The following is a 22,576-nucleotide window of genomic DNA, read 5'->3' as shown; positions in this document are numbered from 1 at the left end:
CTGTTTAATACCCTTAATGAGATGGCATTAGATGCATGGGACAGAGACTCACAAACCTACTAAGGCCATGGAAAAACCTATTCTTCACAGACTGAACCCAAAGAAACCTACCAGAAAGAGAGACAGAACAGGAGATAGAGGGATGAGCTAAAAGCACTAAGTGGCATTGCATGGCAGAAGATAGAGTGAGGTGAATAGTTAGAAGACAAGGCTGCTGTGTTAGCATTCCAAGTAAAGTAGTTTTCCAAGTAAAGTGTCAGATACATGCTGTTTTATGGTCTAACAGCAATTATCTGACACTCTGTTTATTGGTGAAGAGGTTTTCCTCCTGCAGTGGTGAGAAACAGGCTGAAGAACACTTCATTTGAATATCATGTATTTAGTGTGCATTTGTCTGATTGCTTACATGTATTTTGACTGTCGGGGCATTTGCCTGGTGTTGCCAATACTATTTGTATCAAAAGTGTTATACCTATACATTAAAGTGCAATTGCCCATTTTAACAGTCCCTCTGATAAGATATAGATTTAGACATCACAATTCGTCGTCCGTATTCCATAGTGGCGTATAGTGATTTTTGGTCATTTTTTTGAAAATTGGCACATATGTTTTTAATGATATTCTCTTTCATTTTTCTAAGTCTCATCAGTCATAATTAGCTAATTAATTAGTAATTAATTAATTAATTAAATGTATGTATAGTTACAAAGTGACATTTTTGTATTCCATAGTGGCGTATCGACCATACGCCACTTTTTATCACATTTTATAATTATGAAATATCGGCAAAAATGAAAAACATCGTATGTCATAGTGGCGACGCAGCGTATCGGACCTATACGCCACTATGGAATCTTAACGACTAAAAAGTAACGCCATAGGGATTACACGGCGCCGAGGTGGCGTCTGGTTAACGTAAGGTTAGGGTATTGCGTTTTGTTCGTTTTCCATAGTGACGTATAGTTTTATTGTCAGTTTGCCAGCAATAGTATGTATTTATTTCTTTTGAAAAATATATAACAATAAAATCTATTTAGTTTACTACAGAAATTTCACATCATTTACAAAATATAATGAATGTCTGATTTACACAACTCGATTTTAAATTGGCATTTCTTCAAACCCGATTTTCTCGAAAAGTTGTTTATTCATGGCGCCCACTATACGCCACTATGGAATACGGACTGACAATTAACTGCATTCATTACTGTCACTGCACAAATTGTGGATTTAATTATCATTTTATTAAATTTCATACATTTATAGTTTGTCTTTTATGTAGAATCAATTAATTTGGCCTTATTGTATAATTATTATCTTTGATGTGACACAGTCAAGCTAAATGAGCCGTTTGTCAGGCAACCAACATTTTCAGGATAGCTTAGAAAGGTGTACATGATGCAGGTAAGTGGGAGATAAAGTAAGAAAACAAAAGAAGAGAGAAGAGAGAAGAGAAAAGGGAGAAGAGAGAGGAGAGAGAGGAGAGAGAGGAGAGGAGAGGAAAGGAGAGGGGAGAGGGAGGGAGAAGAGGAGAGGAGAGGACAGAAGAGAGAGGAGAGGAGATAAGAGGAAAGGAGAGGAGAGAGGAGAAGTGAAAGAAAGAGAACAGAAGAGATGAGACGAGACAAGGAAAGGAGAGGAGAAGTTCCTTTACCAAAAGCGCATTGCATCAGCAACTTGAGTCCTACCCAGACCCAAATGTGACTCAGCGAATTTGTGTTATTCCAGTTGAAATCCATACACCCCCATGACCTTAATCTCTATACAGATGTAGATTGAGTCACACATTCAGATAACCCAGTTTGAAATTCACACCCCTTGTGGGGAAAATTCAAGGCACATATTCCATAGGGGGCATGAGGATTAAAATTGGAAAAACCTAATTACCATTTTGCTTCTTATTTTACTTAGATGTAGAATCAACATGTCACACACAGATGTTGTTTACTCACCACACCCAGAAGAAGAAATCAATGCTATAATCAATTATCTCGGCCTTGATCTTTGTCTTTTTATTCAATTTTTTTCTTATTTTTGTTTTTCAATCCTTCTCAAACCAATCTGCATCCTTGATTTGATTAAGAACTGTGCCCTACATTCCTGGCAAAAATATACTTTGAAGTTCAAGTTGTTTATTTTTACCACTCATGTTTCTTTCATGAATTCAAAGAGCTAAATTTAGAGGGGAAGAAAATTTTAGCGTAATACTTTTTGGTGTATTAAAGAGTACCACTAAATTACTATACTATGATCAGCTCTTAGGCGGGAATTATTCGGTTTTTGTTACTGCGCGAGTCAATAAAGTTCCAACTTACGCACGTGTAAATTCACAAAAGCTCGCATCATTCACGCAAAATGCAAAGCGCAGTGCACGTACATTGTAGGTACTACACCTAGCTGTGTGTACGCCATTCTGTATCAATCCACGATGTTATAAGTCCTGCCTATTAAGAGGTGATCAGAGTATACAGCTGAATTAACACTCACTGCTGAGGGACATTAAAACTATATTATGATCTTTTTAAATAAATTTTGTCACTTTTTCCATACCAGATATTTGGCATTATTTCCATGTTTATACATATTCCAATGCACTCCTACTTGTAAATACCTCCAATTGAGGACCTTATTCTGCATTATGATTTAATCCTATCTAACCGAAGACACACACACTCGATTTCAATCTACGCAGTACACGGTTGCAGGTGTGTCCACATTTCTGATATGTTTATCCATATGTAGGTCCACGCTTACAGGTAATTACGAATGCACACCTAATTGGAATTGACCAAAAATGTCCAAAATATGGACCTTTTTCCCAAGCAATCTTGTTTGAATGCAAAAGTGGACTTGATCCCCTAAAAAGTCCCAGTAGAGGCTATTTTGTACAGTTTAAAAAGTAGTCCCTTTGTAAATTTTTCTTTCTAATTTGGACTTTCTTGGGTACATTTTAAAATGCAGTGAAAGGGGAAAATGTATGTACTTTTATATTTATATGTTTACAGAGGACACTTGTTCATCAGGGAGAGGTCCATGATTATTAGATTAAATAAAGTAGGTGTTCATCAGCATAGACCATACAAAATTCCATTACTTCTGCTCTATAAATTGTTCTGAGAAGCTGAGCACCTGTTCTGAATCAAACTGTAACATTTCTTTACAGAAAATGCTACTGCAAAAATTCATTGTTATAGTAAAAGTAGGTGAGTAATCTCTTGCTGCCATTTTTATTGTCAACTCTCAGTTATTTTCTTTATAAAGCCATTTTGAGACAATCCTGCATCTCAGATATTTTCTTTATAAAGCTATTTAAGGGGGTACAACACCCCTCGATAAATTTGTGTCTATTATTGCATTTTTCTCACAAACTAATAACACAGTGGTAACAAAAGTTATGCATATTATAGGGGCAAGGAATCCAATCACTACACTGGAATTTCAGTGACCCAAGACAAGCGGTTTGTTATTTATGATCAGAAATAAGGTACCGCTAGGATGTACCTCGTTTTCTATCATATATACTGAACCGCTTGTCTTGAGTCACTGAAATTTCAGTGTAGTAATTGGATTCCATGCCCCAATAATATGCATAACTTTTGTTACCAGTGTGTAATTATTTTTTGAGAAAAATGCAAAAATAGTCACAAATTTACCACATGGGTGTAGTACCCCCTTAAGAAAATCCTGCATCTCAGATATTTTCTTTATAAAGCCATTTTGAGAAACCTCTCCATCTCAGATATTTTCTTTATAAAGACACTGCAGTTATCCTCATCTAGCTCAGCAAAGGAATACATATGATCAATTCCACAACTTATCTCGGTACCAGGCACATACATGCAAGCCATATGGTGATGACAAGTTACCATAGCAACTGGTATGTCTGGTTCTTTGACATTTCCCTCCGTGTAGTTCTTACAGATGAAACTTCCTTCTGCTCGTGTCCATTTCCTTCCTCTGTAACAATAGATAATAAAAAAAGAGGAAGAAAAACTGTCATGAGATGAAATCAAAATTGTCAAACGTAATAATACCCTTTTGTAATGCAATCAAAGAATTTGATTGGAGATGGTAGACTACCCCATGTTTGCTCACTGAGGGAAAACTGGTGTGCCGATCCAGATTGCTTTGTCATACCCCAGTAAACTCCCATCTCAAAAGCATGCTTGTATGCAATCTTATGTAACATTACATTACCTCTTCCTTACACAAAGTTTGCACTTTTACTTGAGTTGCCCTTGAGGTTGCTTGAGAAGTCTAACTTTGAATTTGCTCACCGATATCTTTGCATTCGAGGCTAGAGTCTCAAGCTATCGAAATCATTCATGATACATGACACTGTGTAAAGCAATGGAATTTCGGAAGTAAACACACTTGATCACGATGGGTGATCACATCCAAATGTTGATCAAGTTGCACTTCAATTAGTTTAGATTGTTCAAAATAGGCAACCACTGTTCTCATCAAAATAACTTTTGTCCAAATTTAAACAACAGAGTTTTTAACATAAGTTGCAAAAAACATCAATGGTGATCTACTTGGGAATCGAGCCTCAAATGCGTAACTATCAGGAGTAAATTCAAAGCTACAATCATAGAAATATTGTGTTGGGACACATGGTCAATTGTTCTCATTGTTTTCATCCCCAGTCACATAAATTTTGATGGATGTTTTTCAAGTAATGTTCTACGTGTAGCCTCAACCCTCCTGTAAGTCATATCCCTCCCCTTCCTCCACCAATCAATGTTGCAGAGTCCAACATGGAGCCTGATGATAAAACCCCGATCAAAATTAAGGGGGGAAGGGGGATCTATTTTAGTGCATGGTCCTAAACTGTCTCAAGACTAATTTCCATGATTGAAGACTTCTCGAGTAACTGGAAGAATCTTTTCCCCGAGGTGCATATTAGATTTCTCCTCTCTAATTCTATGAATGCAAGTCCAGCACACCCCCACAAATGCATACACGCCGTAAAATTTCTTTTCTACATGCCCTAGCAGCAAAAGGATAGAAATGGCTACAACCCCCTGTGAAATGAACGCTGAACAGAAGTAATAACAAAATCTTTGTTCCATCACTATACACATTACAGTTTTGGCCCCAATTTCCAAGGTCCATTTTAGGTTTAAAAAAACCTCTGAAGTTCTTTCAATATCTGTCAGCAATCATTTGACCTCAACATGCTAAATGCATGCCAAGGAGTAATCGTGTGCCCAGATCAAAAGCAGTAAGAATATGGCCACTAATGGTTATTTTGCACTAAATCTAATTACCATTTATTATTAATCAAATCATATCACAATATGAAAGGTCACTAGAGATACTATGTCTCCAGTAGTTTTGTCAAGTGCACGCCTTAATAAATCACAAAGGGAAAGGAAACAATTGCTTGTTGGTATGTGATAGTGTGTACCACACGTAGGCCTGGTCTCCCATCTAAACTTCTTGCTCCAGTAAACAGTACCACATAGTTTTAATTGAATTAAGGGTGTGGATGTTCAGTGTTAAAGGTTTCGACTTGACACTTTGACTTTGAGACAGTTGCAGGTAGTGGGTTCAAATCCCTGCAGTACCCACATGGATGGTTGTCCACTTGGGCAATGTGTTCTACATCACTTGCTTCACCCCACCCAAGTATATTAGAGAGCTGTTAGGGTGCAACCATAACTCAGTGCTATGGTGCACACCCTTTGTTTGATATGATTCGGATGTAATTCACTGGCAATGGAATAACTGTAAGTGTAAATAACATGAAACAAAACTATACAGCACATCAGGCCACCATATCCTATCACCATACCAAGTTTGATATAATATTGGATGGCTGAGCATGATACCATAACATATCGGATGAGTCATAAAAATATCGGACAGCCAACGGCGAGCTCGATATTTGTATGACAAATCCAATATGTTATGGTATCATGCGAAATAAGCCATCCAATATTATCATTATTAGGTTTTCTTAACTCCTAATAACCCTGAAAACATAATAATGAAGTTGATCGGTTATTGGCATTGCATTAGAGCTGCACAGTAAATGAATTTGCTTCCGCCCGGACAGCCAGAAACAACCAGGCAACCATACATCATAATACTAATCATGGCGTGTCCGTCCGTCCCTCTGTCCACGCGCTATCGCGTGCGCGTGGCTCGCTAACGTGTATCGCGTGCGCGGTGCGCTATCGCGTAGTGCACGGAGTACCGACGGGCACAGTGCGAGCATCGGAAAGCATTACAGTGTGGTTAATCGTGCAGGTGCATCTCATCCACATCTCATCAGATCAATAGGCCTATTTTCAACACAGATTTCAGCCAAGTAAGCATCACAGCTACACAACTAAGTTGATTATTGTGTCAAATTGGGTCTTGATCATTGACAGACGTATATCATAGTAGTTTAAAAGGTCAGGGCAAGTAGGCCTATATGGGTAACGGGTGTTGGGTAATTAGAGATAGTCACAAGAACCACCCAACCCGAGAACCGCGAAATCTAGTGTATAAGCCTCACATATGTGTGGGAGTCAAATATTTCTAACTAAATGTAACCATGCATACATCCTTATGCAACATACATTTTGCAAAGATATTGAGTGTTTTTGAGTTGTGACCATCAATTGTAAGGACATATCTATCCTACATTGGTCATATCTCCAAAATCAATTGTCTCTAATGATGCATGCTTCTCGATCGCATCATTTATTTTGACATTATGAATACTGAAGGACCTTGGGCCTTCAAAAACAAACTGCATGCTATGATACATTAAAGGGAGACTTCGGCAATCATAACATTATGCCTTTAAGTTAGATAAGTACATGTAATTACCAAGCACGAATCATATGGTTTTATTTAAAACAAACTCATATTGACCACAAAAACAAATAAAAACAGCCAGCTCTCAACATGCGATATTCAAAATTCCCGCGCCGAAATTGTCTAAGTGCAATGACGTAATGGTATAAATGTGTTCAATTGTCATCAGCCTTTATTGTATTACTGGGACGTCATTGCACTGGAAAATTTCGACTCCCGGGAATTTTGAATATCGTGTGTCGAGAAACGGATGTTTTTATTCGTTTTTATGGTCACTATGAGTTTGTTTTAAATAACATCGTGATTCGTGCTTGATAATTATTTTTCTTACATATAATGCATAATATTGTGATTGCTGGAGACTTCCTTTAAAGCAATACTGCTCAAAAGGAAGATGAAATGTCTAAAATATGAGTACAATGTTCTATTCCAGTTAAAATCCACACTACCCCTGTGGAAGATTCTGGAAATATCTTCCACAGGGGGAGTATGTTTTTCAAATGTAATTGGTCAGGGTTAGCCATTTTGAAATCAATACTCCCCCCCCCCCTGTATTTAGAAGCTTCACCTTCATCTTCTATAAATGAAGCAAGTATTTCAAATGGAAGTTGCCCATTTTTCTGTTCTATTCGAAACCCATACTCCCTCTGTGGAAGACTTAAGCTAAATCTTCCACAGGGTAGTGTGGATTTTAAATGGAATAGCCCAATTCTGGACTGGATCTGATGTTTAATTTAATTATATGAGTCCTGATGAACATATAAAGAAGAGGCCTTCAGTTTTACCTAAAGTTCTAATTTTTACAAAAGTAATGTAATTTGATGAACAAAAATACCCTCTGATTTAAAAAACAGGGACTGCGGTGACAAAATTCAAGCTTTTTGACAAATTCAGGGATTTCCTCAGCCAATCAAATTTGCTGATATACCATTCACATTGTAGGTACTGGCATGAAAAAGCTGTTGTCTTTAATTTTACCTCATTTTGGTTTGGTTGAAAATGAAAAACAAAATAATTATGCGATGTTGAAAACTAATATCATTTTATAATTTTATTAAGGGCTGGGGTATGAGCGTTTGGACAGTATTTATTTTGGGACATTAGAGCACATCAGACATATCAATTGCATTCTGAATACGAAGAATGTCATTCTGATATCAAATAATTTTGATTTTTGAAATTGCAATTTAATACACATTTTATGGCAAATCATTAAAATTGATATTTTTGATATTTAACAGTACTTGAAGTAAACTTTATAAATCTGATGATTTATACTTAAAGTGTATGTAGGTGGGATGAACAGCCGACGATCAATTGAACATTTTGACCTTTCAGTATTGAAGATATGGATTTTTTTCCCAAAACACCAAAAAAAAATTAGGTCTTTTGGGAAAAAATCCATATCTTCAATATGAAAGGTCCCAATTTTCAATTGACCGTCGGCTTTTTCCTTCCTGCTACATACACTTTAAGAATATATCATTAGATTTATATAATTTACTTCGAGGACTGTTATATATCAAAAATTTGAAAAATATCAAATTTTTATAATTTGTCATAAAATTTGTATTATATTGTAATTTTCAAAAATGAAAATTATTTGATATCAGAAAGACATGCTTCGTATTCAGAATGCAATTCGACAGGTCTGAGGTGCTCTCATGTCCCACAAAAAATACTGTCGAAACGCAATAAACGCTCATTTTAGATCCCTTAAGAAGATTGTCTGACTGCTTCACCCTGGCAGGGCATACGATGATGCGAAACACAAATAATATATGCGAGGATTGCAAATAAAGGATGATGACTCAAGAGAATTATAATTAAACAGAAAGAAATAAAGCTCAGGTGAACTTTTGTGAAATAATTTTGCGAAAAAAATACCTACATTTGACAGATATCTTACAAAATAAAGAATAAAGAAAAGGGAGTAGCGTGGCACACTGGTTAAGGTCTTTGCCTTGGGTGCGAGAGGTCCCGGGTTCAATTCCCCGCAGGACCAAACAAATTTTTTTTTTTAAATCTTATCCGCTCTCCCCGTGGCTCATCTGAAAGGCGGGGCAGATGACCCATGATAAAAAGACCTTGTTACAGTCGGTTCCAATCAGGGTAACAAGCCCAATTGTTGGCTACACTTGACTGTCATGGAAAAAATGCCCCGAACAGCTATCAACGACGACCCCCTTCGTTCACCAGGTCACTTGTGCTTGGCCGAAGATTCATCAGCGTTATCTCCTAGATTTCAGCTGTTAATGCCTAGATATGCTCAACATAAAAAATAAAAAAAATAAAAAAAAGATCTACTCATGATGATCCAAGTTGAATGTTTGATTAATTCTCCATGGGATATTATAACAAGTTAACTTCCGGGAATTTATTAATTTGTATTTTTCATATACTTGAAACTTCCTGTAACTTTATGTCATTCTTGAGAGGTTTCTAGCATTATGGCAAGTTCAGCGGAAGTTGTAGGGGGATGCCTTAGAATGGAGCAATTTCTTTCATATTGCAGAGCTTAATTACATGTATGCAGACATAATACCAGCAACATTTTTGGTTGGCTTTGACCCACAACAAATACTTCTTTTTTCTACACAATTTCAAACAACCTTCATTGGCATTTTTGTATTTTTACACAATTTTTTCAGCCTTGACATTTCCAACTTTCCCCCTTGCTCCTATTTATAGGTTTTCACTTAAATTAGGGATGACCAATGAACCATCAACTTGATTAGAACACCCCCATAGACATGCAGGGAGCTCAACTGTGCATTGCTTGCACAGACATTTCTAAATTGAGCTCATTCTTTTATTTTTCATATTTTTTCTGTACAAATTGGAGATGTTAATGCCAATTATGTTTTGTAACTATCCTGCAAATTACAGCAACATAACTTATTTGGTTTTTCTGTAAGTGTGAGTCAAAATTGGTCCATCGCCACAGTGTGCTTAATTGCCAGTGGCCAAGTGCAGCAAAATATTCAGATGAATAAGATCAGGTGAACACCTTGACCTACTGAGCTGTAATTTGGCAGAGTTGTCGTTATTACCTCTATCATACCCTCTGTAAAAAGGTTTAAAAAATGGACAAGTAGATCTCGAGTTAAAAATTAAATCACCAGCTTCCCTTTGGAATTTACATACACCTTTCGAATCATGTTAAATAGACACCTTTCTGAACATAAATGTGAAGTTTCGTGCTCATTTGTTGTATTTTTCACCTGATCTCAACCCTAAACATTTTCTTAATATATTTATACCATCGGCACTGACTTGCTGCTATACACGCACAGGAGCTGTACTTTTAAAATACGCGCCTAATCAATAATGAGTCTTTCACTCCATTGTTAAAGTACTGTGCTCCCTGTAGCATATGGAGTGACCAGGTCCTAGAGTGTGATGGTTTTGTAGCAGATGACAGTATTCATTCAAGCCTATCAAGGTCAGTTATTAGCCACTTGCTGAATGGCTGGGCATTATCAGCTATCAAAAAGATACCTTATGCTGCTGCCAATCACAATAGAGGTTAAACATTTTGTTAAAACCCCAGAAGTGATATCAGGACAAAGCTGTGCATGTTGGTACTTGATTGTTTGGATTCCTATGTTGAAAATCCCTTGTAGTACATTAGTATTTTTCTTATGTGTAGTGTATATTGTTGTGGAAAAAAAAAGTTGGACCTGGACTTTTGATTTTGTGCCACTTCGCCATTATGGATGATTTTTGGCAAATGTTTTCTAAAAGCATGATTTCAGTGCCTCGGTTTGAAGAAATACTTAATGCTATTGACTAGTAAAGTGCCATTTCATAAGAAACCCTTTGATACTTTCACAATATGCTTGTTTCATGTTTGCATATATATATTAAAATAAAGAAATATAAAAAGGTAAATATATGCTTATAAAATACCAATTTTGCTCACATTGCTATTTTTAGACTTTGTCAATTTATTTGGTTCCAATGACCGGTCAGAATGGAAAACTTTGAAAATTCATAATTGAAAAGTTTTTGACCGATTTTGACCATTTAACCACCAAAATACTTCTGTTGATGAGTTCTTTCGGAAAACAATCTTTTGTAGCAATAGGGCAACATGAAATTATGATGGTCATCCCTACTTAAATTCAGGGGCAGTTTGCACACTGATCATGTATATGCTATACACAACAATGTAATTGGGCTATTCCTGTTGAAATCCTTGCACCCCTATGAAAGACATGACCTTAATCTTCCACACAGGGGGTGTAGACTTCAAATGGAGTCACCAATTCAGGTAATTTGAAATTCACACTCCTTTTGTGGGAGATTAAGGTAGTGTCTTCCACAGGGGGTGTATGTGTTTTGACTGGAACATCCCATACTGACTCCAAAATAAAAATTTCATCAAGTATCTCCAGCTTCAATTACATTTTGCAATTTCCTTTCAAATGCATAAAAATGAGCAAAAAAAAAGAAAAAAGAGAAAAAATATTTAGCTCGCTATACCATCGGCAATTGAGAATGCACACACGCAATGCCATCAATCAATCAATATATATTCCCCTTCACTCTCTTTATAAATAACACCCACGGCATGGTTAAAATACTTCAGGAATACAGGCAGTTGCTATGCAAAATTCTGGAAGCCAGGGGCGGTTGCTACGGTAAAAACACCAGAAATAGACTTTTTCGCTGACTTTGGTGGAAAATAACAGAATATTCTCTTCTCTGCACTTTTTAATATATCTTTCATATCTGTTGGTAGTGTAAGATGCATTTCTATTATTGAGTTGCAGTTTTAACACCCTGGAGGCACAACTGATATATATTATAAGCCTAACTACATGTAGCAGAATTAGAATAGATTATGGCATATGTGACCAGTTCCAACAAAACCCGGAACAAGTCGCCAGACATGTTTTTGAGTTTTAGGCCTTTAAAGATGACATTCCCATAAAAAACAAAATCAAATTTTGGAATTCTTTATTTTTATGGTATTTGACTGGACTAAAAATTGGTCTTTCTAAACCTTGAAAAACTAATTAAAAAGAGGTTTATTTAATCAATAATTAACAGTTCGAACTACGATAATCCCTATTCAATCCTGTGTAAGGCAGGAAACTAATTGGCCCATTACTCAGAATAGCAATTTGGCGTATCATTTAGCCTACATAATTATCCATATCTTAGAAGTATTGATGCTATTTATATAAGTTTGGTATCACTTTAAAGCTTATTGTCTAGTGCTTACATTTTTATTCAAATCATGAAATGTCAAAAATGCGACTCGTTCCTGGTTTTGTCAGAGCGGGTCCCATAAAAGCTTCCCTGATATTTATGAAAAAGTTGTAAAAACTAAGACAGTTAGTCTAGTGATGGATCCACTTTCAAATTCTCAGTGGCACACCCCTACCAAAACCAAACTTGAGTATCCCCCATTTGATCTGTCACCCAAAGACCCTTACAAGCTCAATTCGAACAGCAACTTTCATTTATCACTGATTTTGTTACTTATTTTGAAAAAACAAAGAAATTTGAAGCCATTTAAAACTAGAAATTCGATTTTCGAGGTTTCTGTGGCGCTGTTTCGGTTCTCACCCAAAGATTCCATTTGAAAAAAAGGTCATGCTCTCACCAAATGACCCCATATTTTTTACATTTTGCTCTCACCGAATGCCCCTTAGTGCGAAAGTGCCAGCCCTACACCTATATCCATTTCAAATTGAAGTGCCCCCCGGGGGAGTTACCCCCCCTCCGGCTAACTGGTGGCAATCTAGTCATATTTACCTGTAATTAAAGTTAAAGGGTTAAGGTGCAAAAATGCAAAAAATGCAACACACAATTGCTGTCTGGTGCATGGTGTTATCAATATAGCTATTGAAAGTCTTATTTTATTTATTTTAGTGCATATTTCTGGCTTATCAGTGAGGCATAGAGTCCAGCGAACATGAGACTTCATTAGAGACTTCATCAGAAATGAAGGAGAAGTACATTCTTTATCTGAACTTTATATCAAATTTTAATTGTGATATTTAGAGTATGGTTTGTAGATTCACTGAAATGTTAAATTTTATTGCTTGTAGGTTTATATTTTGAATGAAATAAAAAAAATGAAGATTATATCATGAAATTTGATTACATCATTAGAAAATCAAAATTTATTTGATATGCATTAAAGTCTAGAGTTTTTGAAATCAATTCTTTACCTACTTCAATCAAATATAATTTACATATGTATGTTGTGCCCTGAAATCTAAGTTTTCTTCCGGGGCTTAGCCAGGATTTTGGGGGGCTGATTTTGAAAAAGTGGATTTTTTTGGATCTTAACTCAACAAAATTTGAACATTTTTTACCACATTTTTTAAAACCACTATGCTCGCAAAGTGGACCTTGTTGCCTTTGGTGATTTGGGGTCCGACCCCCTTCCCCTGCATACGCCCCTGCTTTCTTCTTATGTTTCTTTCATTATGTTAAAATCAAAATCCTTTGCATGAACAAATATTAAAATTAACAAAAATACAGAAGGCAGCTGTTGGTTCTAAACTATTCAGTTGTTTTTAGACGACGTACTCTCGCTCACTTGATGTGTAAAGAATATTACATCAATTTATAGCGATATCAATAGAATAATCACACAACGGTATAAAAGCCACAGAGGTTATCATGCCTAACCATGATGCATTGCTAAAACTGCACTACTCCATATTCCAGAAAAATACACAACTAATTTTTTAGGATTAAAAAAATGTGTTTTGATAAATTAAACATGGCTAAATCTTAATCCTTTAGCTAGTTGTAACTGGCAATAAAAGTCAAATTTTAATAGTTTTGCAATTTGACGGAAAATGAGCAAAAAACATGCAATTTCGCATGCTTTCTTACAATTGCATCACAAAATTCAAAGACTTGGCTAGCCTTGATCAAGGCTTCCTCCTTACTTTTTCTCTATTCATGCTCCTCATAGGACCCATGTATAATCAGTGGTAGAAATAGGCCTATCATATACTGGACTCTCTAAAATATCTAGTCAGGTCAACATGAGCTAGGAAGTGTGCCTTGTGGGGTGGGCATGGTGGCATTTTGCTCAAACACTACTCCTGCAGTGCACAGTATGCCTGGAGTAAAGTAAGATAAGAAAGTCCACTATCTGGCCTCAACAATTCAAATGTCAAATCAATTTTTACAAAGTTATGATGCTAAATAATTATTTCAAAAGAATAACTTTTGAAACAGAAATTTTTGGAAAATGTGGCAAAGCTTCCATGAATTTTACATTCATTAACTATGGACGCCAAAGGACTTGAAACAAGTCTAAGACTTGGCACAAAAGTCTAAGCATTTAAAATTTGGAGTAACTAGGCAATGAGTTTGCTCATAAATTTACTCTTTTATGTTAACTTTGATAATTGGTTATAAACGATATTAGAAAATGTGTTTTCCAAAAAATTAAATGCACAACCTGAAATTAGTCTTAGCACAAGGCTTTGGGTTTGATTATCACAGCATACGAAAAAAATCTTAAAAACACACGATTTTGGCCCTTATTTCGAAAAATTGGACAAATTTTAAAATTTGACTTTTATTGCCAGTTACTAATTCATGTAAAAATGACTTATTTATTGAAATACATAGCTTTCTGCTTTAACCACTACATACTAGCAGGCTATGTTAGCACATCTACATGTATAACAATAACAAAGGTACCAAAATCTGAATTTTGATGATTTTTTTACAATCCTCCAGATGAGTAAATCAAATAGGCCTTTAATGTTATAGTTTGATCAGCATGTAATCATAGTGAATTGTTAGGCTTTTACCACTAACATGTATGCCAAAAAGTAGACCCATGTTAAGAGTGATATAGTTGGCCTATTTAATCTATTTTGTAAATGTTAAATAAAGTAGATAGAGTATAGGGCTTTGAATTAATTTGTGATACTTCTGGCGAGATGTCACAAGACAACTCTCAAAATAAAATATATTGATGTTAATCCGCAATGTTATAAGGCCTGCCGATTACGTGCTGATCAAACTATATGTTCTATTTATAGAGGTTATGGACTGATGCATTATGGGAAGGGATTACTTTCAGCTGTGGTATAAAGCATAAAGAATCATCAGTCCTCTCCATAGCAACCAACGACTACAACATGCTACCCTCGCTCGCTCAAAGCAAAATGCATCATGGCTATTTTTGACACATTAGAATTGACTTTCTTTTCATGTGACTTTTAAAAGCTTTATTAACATGTGATTTACCGCTCTTCTAAAATTGTACAAGAACAGTTGAATATGAACATCCGTCTAATACAAGCTAACTTCAAATTTTGCACCATTTTAGTGCCTTAAGGTTACGCTAAATTTCTATGGTTCTCATCCTAATGTGGGCTGTACGTAGCCACCTAAACCAATTTTTTTCTCCAGAAAATAAACATTGTAGACCTAAAAATCATAGGTCATCTCGAAGCTAACATTCTAAGCATTATTATTAATTATTATTTATAAATCTAGCTCATACACAAATGTACTTTTTCAGTGTTTCAATTTTGTTCACGTCACATGAGCATGAAGATTTTTGTGACAGAGGCCATAATTTAGTGATGCATGCCCGATTTTGCTTTTAATTTGGCTACAGATAATAAACAGTTCAATAAAATAATGTCACTATTTAGCCTGTATAAAGCTTGTGTTGATTTCATTTTTATAAGCTTAAGCATTGACAAAATTTGCATGGAATCTGGTACCACTTGTTGTCTTAAATTGTAACAATAATATTGTTTTTGTGTATGATATTATCGCCAGAATTCTTAGCTACATTATTTCTATGATACCTTACCATAACATATGTGGTATGCTAGTGTTACTAGGATTCACCAAAAATGAAATATCTGGGCGTTTAGGCACACTCCGCTGTCATTTTGTGACGGTTTTCAATTACCGAAGTTACGGCCACTGCATAAAATACACGCTTGAAAAAAATCGCTCTTTCATCAACATCTTTCATTCTGTTGATGTCAAAATGGACATGACGATTAATGAATAGCGTTACATGCTAATCAGTAACTTACTTCTTACCAATTTGGTCCAAAGATGCCAAAATTTCAAATTATTTATCCTTCGGACACTTGATTTGAATTCAGCATTTCAGCGTGTTGATTTCTGAAGAGGTCACAAGGTCACTCACGTTGTGTGCCCTGTGACAACTCGTGTATCTATTACAAACTCGGCCTTATTTCAATTTGACCCGCTATGTCAAACAACTGTGTCCAATTTTCTTTGCCATTTTCTTCCTCTCCGCACTCTCCTTCAGTCCCTCTTGCTTTCCCCTCTATTTTCTCTCTCTCTCTTTCGCAGAAAATATATAATTAATCCATAGGGCCTGCAATAGGCCTAAAACCAATCTTTAAAAAAATATTAATTGGCTGGCATTTTCTTGGGGGGTCCCAAATATACGGGGGGGGGGGCGTAAATTTTGGGAAAGAAAAATAGGGGGGTCATAAAATGGTTAATGACAAAATTAGAGAATCTGAGTCACAAGATGACTACAGATAGTGTGTTTATTTTATTTAAAAGAACCGATTTCAATACAATTTTAGCCTGAGTTTAGGGGTAAGGTGTAGGCCCTATCGGTGGTGTCCCGGAAGGGGGGGGGAGGGCGCAATTTTATTGGCGCTGACTTTTTGTAAATTTGGGACCCCCCTTCCAAAGAAAACTTCACAGCCCGTACTACATAAAAGAAAATGCATGAGAAAAAAAAAACACATGAAAACTAGGCCTAATATATAGGCCTATACCTAATGGGTTGTGAAATAGGCCTAATATATGGAGACAAATTTTAATGGCCTTTGCGCATTGCAAATAATACCCGCATGGCAAAAAAAGCATGACATTTTTAGTAGGCCGAGAGGGCAGTGGCGGATTCAGGAATCGCGCGACCATCGGGAGGGTGTCTGAGGGGGGATGTGAGCCTCGAAAACGGAGGGGGGGGGTAGGCCTACCAGTGCAGGGCCTCAAATTGCAAAACCTGTTTCTTGATGACCTACTATCAAAATGATTTTGCTGGAACAAATTCGCACGAATGGAGCAAAAGTTTAATGATATTAAAATGGACCTAAATACTCGGGCGCTTATATAGGCCTACTGCCTTGTCAATCCCAGTCCAACAATTAAGGGATGTTGAAAAAAATGAGACCCCTCAACTTTTGGGATTGTTACAAAATTCAGAGATGCACAAACAGACCCCAAAAATCCTGAACTTGCAAATCGTAGCGAAGCGTGGCAGTGGAGCTCGCCCAGCACCCGGGAGTTCGGGGCCCGCTCAAGAGCCCTGGTGGGGTAAGCCAGATGGTTTCTGCACATTTCGCACCACAGGAAACTTAAAGGACATTTCAGAGGCTATTAAAAAACAACATTTCAAAGCTCCTGGCTTGTTCTACACTTTTAATAACAAGTGCTTCCTTCTTCCAGAAAACATGCTTTAAAGTTTCGAGTTTCCTATACTTTTATGCACAAGAGACACTCTTATAAAAATGTTTTTTGGTTTTATTACATGACCAATATGGCTGATGTGGAATTGAAGCAGAAAATTGGTATCCACTAGCTGCTTCCCCCACTCTACCACACCTACCGGCACCCCATCCTGGGCCTTCACGTCCAGTGTGCTTTTGGTTAAAATTTCAAGACGACAAACATTTTAGCAGATTTAGCACCCCAAAAGAGACAATTTTTGACATAAAAACCTGAGTGTTTTAGACTTTTTGAAAAAAAAAAAATCATTCCTTCACTCCTAAAAAAGTGGTTTTAAATGTTCAGTTTCCTATACTTTTGTACATGAGAGACATTCTTCAAAGTTTTTTTGACCCAATATAATATTAAACATGGCCTACATGACTGAAATTGATAGTACATAGGCCTATAACGCGCAATATAAAAACAATGATTCATCAAATTGCCCCCCCCCCCATCGGGATGTGGGAGGGGCCCACACCGGGGTACTAATGCATGAAGAATACATTGTATGATATATAATTATAAGAGTAATTTGTAAAATTCGGTATGTTAAACATACAGAGTGTCGCTACAAATTGGGACTTGAATAGTAGGCCTATATCCCAAGAGAAATACATACACACACTCACTCACCCCCACCCAACCTCCCCCACCCCACCTCAAGTCCACCCCGACGGCCACACAAAGCGAAATGATACAGCTAAAAGGTCCACATCAAACCTTTGACCCAAGTTTGATATAAAATTGGATTGATTAAGCTCATATTTATTGGTCGAGCTATGAATTTTAAAATATTGGACGAGACGTAGTCGAGTCCAATATTTTAAAACTCATAGCGAGACCAATAAATATTGGGCGAAGCATCCAATTTTATCATTATTATGTTTAGGATCCGATATTTTCACACACTTGGATTCATCGGAACATAATAATGCTTCCATTTAGACTTAAACGTGACTTGATCTTAGAGTATACATAGGCCTATACGGCCGGCATCAGTCCATACAGCATCATCTCAAACGTCATCGTTCATTAATACACATTGCATACTTCTTACTAGGGTAATATTCATTGAGGAAAAAGACTGAGATGGGATTTTGAACGCAAAACCCGACAGCAATCAGTGGCATGCTGGTCCGATTCATAAATTTTTGGCATGAAAAGGTGCTCAATAATGACCAGTAAAACTTTGATCAGTTTGGCCACGATGCATGTTAAATGAGTACCATTATCTAGCCGAGTCATCCAGTCAGGGTTCTAAGGAATTTTCATTTTAAAATTCGCAATATAAAAACAATAATTCATCAAATATTTGACCCCTCCTCCTCTTCGGGTATGTGGGAGGGGGCCCACACGGGGGGGGGGTAATGATGTACATGCAGAATACACTGTATGATAAGAGTAATTTGTTGGGAAAATGAGACCAAAAGTCGCCCCCCCGCCATAAAAATCGCTTGCTCCCCTCTCGCCCGCCAAAAAATTGGTTCCCCCCCTTGCACATGCCAAATTTTTGGGATGTCAATTTACAAACTTTAAATGGTCTTTATACATGTTGCGAGCGCAGCGTGAAAATTTGCATAGGCCTTATTTAAGCTTCTCCGTACGGTTTTCCTAAGCATTATTAGAGTGTTTTATTAAAAGGCGCCCCAAGAATGTGTTCCAAAAAGCCCCAAGAATGTGTGCCAAAATTCACTTGCCCCTCCTCTCAGCCAGCCAAAAATTGCTTCCCATCCCCTTTCGGCTCGAATTTCTTGTCCCCCAACCCTAATTTTAACCTCCCATGGCTCATAATTATTGCACAGCCTTTAGATGTCCCCATTTTCTCTGCTAAAACAAACAAAATAAACATGAAACACCCACCCCAACGAACTAACTAAACAGAGCCCTACAAACAAATCCCGAAACAAATACATCTTGAAACGCAAGCCCGCGGGCCGCTCGTGGTATATAAACACATGAATGTAGGCCTACCAAACGATTCTGTCAATCAAACTCCAGCACAGCCCGTTATTGCCAGGATTTTAGTGTGAGGGATAGGCCGAAAAAGACAAATTTTATCCCAATTTGTAAATTTCTTATCTCATTTTTAGTCATTTTAAGGCCTGGGTTTAAGGACTCTTTGCTGTTCCCATGTATTCCTTAAAATTATCTGTGGGGGATATTCCCCCACCGACTCCCCCTGGGTGCCCCACTCCCACCCAACCAATCACAGGCCTCAAAAAATATTGACCTGGCCGGTCGGGTTTTTTCTGGCTACATTACAATAGGGCAGTGTCTTTGAGGCCGAAAAGTGCATCTTGGGTCGAGCTTGCAACTGATGATCAGTATAATTGCATGAGGCTCACATCTTTATAATATGTTTTAGTGAGATACTTGTTTTGCGCATGACAGGTGACAAGCTATTGCCTGTCAATCAAATTTGTTACCAAGCATCGGTAAACAAATTTAACAATAGGAGCTGACTGAAGGTGACAAAATAAGCTAAAATGGTCATTTTTACACTTTTTTTTAATTTTTTTTTAATTTCACATGATTGGTATGCATGTTTTCTTACGTGTAAGATGATAATATATTTTTTGAGCTGACAAAGCCATAACAGATTTTGTTTAACCTTAAGGGGCTACTACACCCCTGCCCAATTTTGTGCCTATTTTTGCATTTTTCTCAAAAATTATAGCGGATTGGTGACAAGTAAGATATGTATATTATAGGGGCAAGGACTACAACTACTGCACTGAAAATTTTATTTCAGCACAGACAACAGTTGTGGAGTTACAGTCAAAAATGAGGGAAAACCAATATTTGATCAATAAATCAATAACTACTTGCCTTGAGTTGCTGAAATTTCAGTGCAGTAGTTGTAGTCTTTGCCCCTATAATATACATATCTTACCTGTAACCAATGCGCTATAATTTTTGAGAAAAATGCAAAAATAGGCACAAAATTGGCCAGGGGTGTAGTACCCCTTAATGTTATTGATCATTGATAAAAACAATAAGATACAAAGAAAATATACGTTGATATATTATGAAAACCGTATGACCAATTTGATTCAAACAAAAGACATATTGACCAGCGTACTTTGCTCTTCTCAATAAATCTGTTTAAAACATGCTCAGGGCATTTCCTAACTTCCAAAAATATCCTCATATACCACCTTAATATATGAGGAAACTATACACTCAGAAGTCACTTTAACTAAACGGAAACTACTGCATGCGTAAACCATACCTAACATTAAGCAGCTTGACGGTAATTTCAAAAGCTTTTTGGTACTTCCGGCCTCCCTCACTAAATGCACGGAAGTATGGATATTGCAAAAACAGTACATAGTGTATATGCCTAACCTAAACTATGATAACCTAAACTACTGCATGTGTAATCCATACCTGACTTTATTTAAAGCAGAGAGGGTTACTATATAAGTTTTTCTGTGCTTCCTACCTGCACCTGCACCTGCACGGAAGCGCAGATGGAAGTGCAGATGGAAGTACGGACATTGCAAAAACAGTATGCCTAACCTAAACTATGATAACATAAACTACTGCATGCGTAATCCATACCTGACTTTAAGCAACTTGAAGGTTACAATACAAGTTTTTCTGTGCTTCCGGCCTCCCCCTCCAAATGCACGGAAGCACACACGGAAGTATGGACATTGCAAAAACAGTATATATGCATTATAACCTAAACTATGATAACATAAACTACTGCATGCCTAATCCATACCTGAACTTATAAGCAGCTCGATGGTCATTACAAAAGTTTATCAGTGCTTCCGGCCTCCCCACTATAAAACGCACTGAAGCACTGACGGACAATGCAAAAACAGAACATGCCTCGCGGTACGCATAAAAAAAAGGCAAGGAGCCACCAAGTATACAATAAAATTTACAATATCATCACTAAAATGATCATGTGCTGACTACTAGATACGATAAGTTTGTCACTTTCATCATTAATCATTGCTATAATGAATATGTCACTGCCGATCACTATCAGGAAGAGGATGAATTCAAGTGTAAAATCACTTTTGACTCGTCAATATCTGATTCTTATTTTAAAGGTACTTATGTGATTCACAAAATCATCAAAAATCTGGATTTATTTTTGCATTTTTAAAAAAAAAAAGGGCCTTTGTGTGCTATCACAGCCTGCATGTGATGCAAGGGTAAAATATATAACATTTTAATTTAATCAATGTTTGAGGATCGGCAGTTCGGCACAGACATGGGGCTTCATGTTTTAGCACTGCTGCTCTCACCCTTTTTCTCCATTTTTTGTAAGGAGAAAATAGTGAGAATTCTCGCGTTTCACAATACGATCACCTCCAGCGGTCGCTGGCTTGAGGCCAAAATACGCAGTGCATCATGGGAAAATGAGTCGACATCCAAAGCCCGCGTAATACGAATACAATACAGGAACATGCATGATTGTGGGTTCAAATGTCATTATAATGATGTTACATGCGAATGCACACTAAAACATCAATTTACAACTATAGTAGAGTCATTTTCTATCTATTGATCACAGGGAATCCTTTGTGGAGCTGTTTTCAACACATTTATTATCACACTCGCGTGAAAATTCAATAGCAGCTAGAACGGCGATGTCGACTCTGTAGTGAAAAATTTGACTGCCAAAAGCAACCGCTGGCGGCGCATCGTATTGTGAAACGCGAGAATTTTACAGTATTGTCCTCCACTTTTAAGCTATTCCTGTTTTCTTGGAATCCAGGCAGGGGATCACTGATGATTGAGCATTAAATACTTCTTCTGTACACCTTATCAAGAAGCAATAATATGTGAGGACAAAGATTTTCCACCAGACTAGGTCTGTCACTTCAGAGTACTTCCCACCTAAGCCACAAAATTAATACTAAAGCATTTTCCAGCTTCATGTGGCAGTGACGTCAAAGCGTTGAGGCAGCTGTTTTGCCCGCACATCTATGGCTTCAACATAACAAGGCGGTTCTCGAACCACGAGTCTCGCCTGCTTTTGTGACCGCCTGCTTTTGCGATAACTGTTGGTAGAGAGGTAAATGAATTTGGCGGTTATCGGCTGGGCACGATTATCTGGCCGATGGTAACTGTACCCACCAAGTTTCATGCCCATGCAACAGTTTTTACTAATATGACCTCAGATGACCCCTGGTGGCCCTGAAATGACCTAAAATTTTGGCTCTAAATGTTGACTGTACCCCTCGTGCTAAGTTTCATGCCCATACGACAGTTTTTACTAATTTGACCTCAGATGACCCCTGGTGGC

General features: G+C 37.1%; 1 protein-coding gene across 1 annotated transcript in view; it reads right to left on the bottom strand.

Moving 5' to 3' along the window:
- Positions 1-1,991: 1,991 nt before the first annotated feature.
- LOC140141343 (ribosome production factor 1-like) overlaps positions 1,992-22,576 on the bottom strand; it is a 61,745-nt gene continuing 41,160 nt past the window's right edge. Inside the window, exon 9 of the mRNA XM_072163180.1 lies at positions 1,992-3,957. Within this exon, the coding sequence (XP_072019281.1) occupies positions 3,916-3,957 (42 nt within the window). The 3' untranslated portion in view covers positions 1,992-3,915. The remainder of the gene's footprint in view (positions 3,958-22,576) is intronic.

Source organism: Amphiura filiformis, chromosome 19, assembly GCF_039555335.1.
Source record: "Amphiura filiformis chromosome 19, Afil_fr2py, whole genome shotgun sequence".
In the NCBI taxonomy this organism is placed as follows: Eukaryota; Metazoa; Echinodermata; class Ophiuroidea; order Amphilepidida; family Amphiuridae; genus Amphiura; species Amphiura filiformis.
The sequence above is the reverse complement of the archived record's forward strand: the minus strand, read 5'-3'. Positions and strand labels throughout refer to the sequence as shown.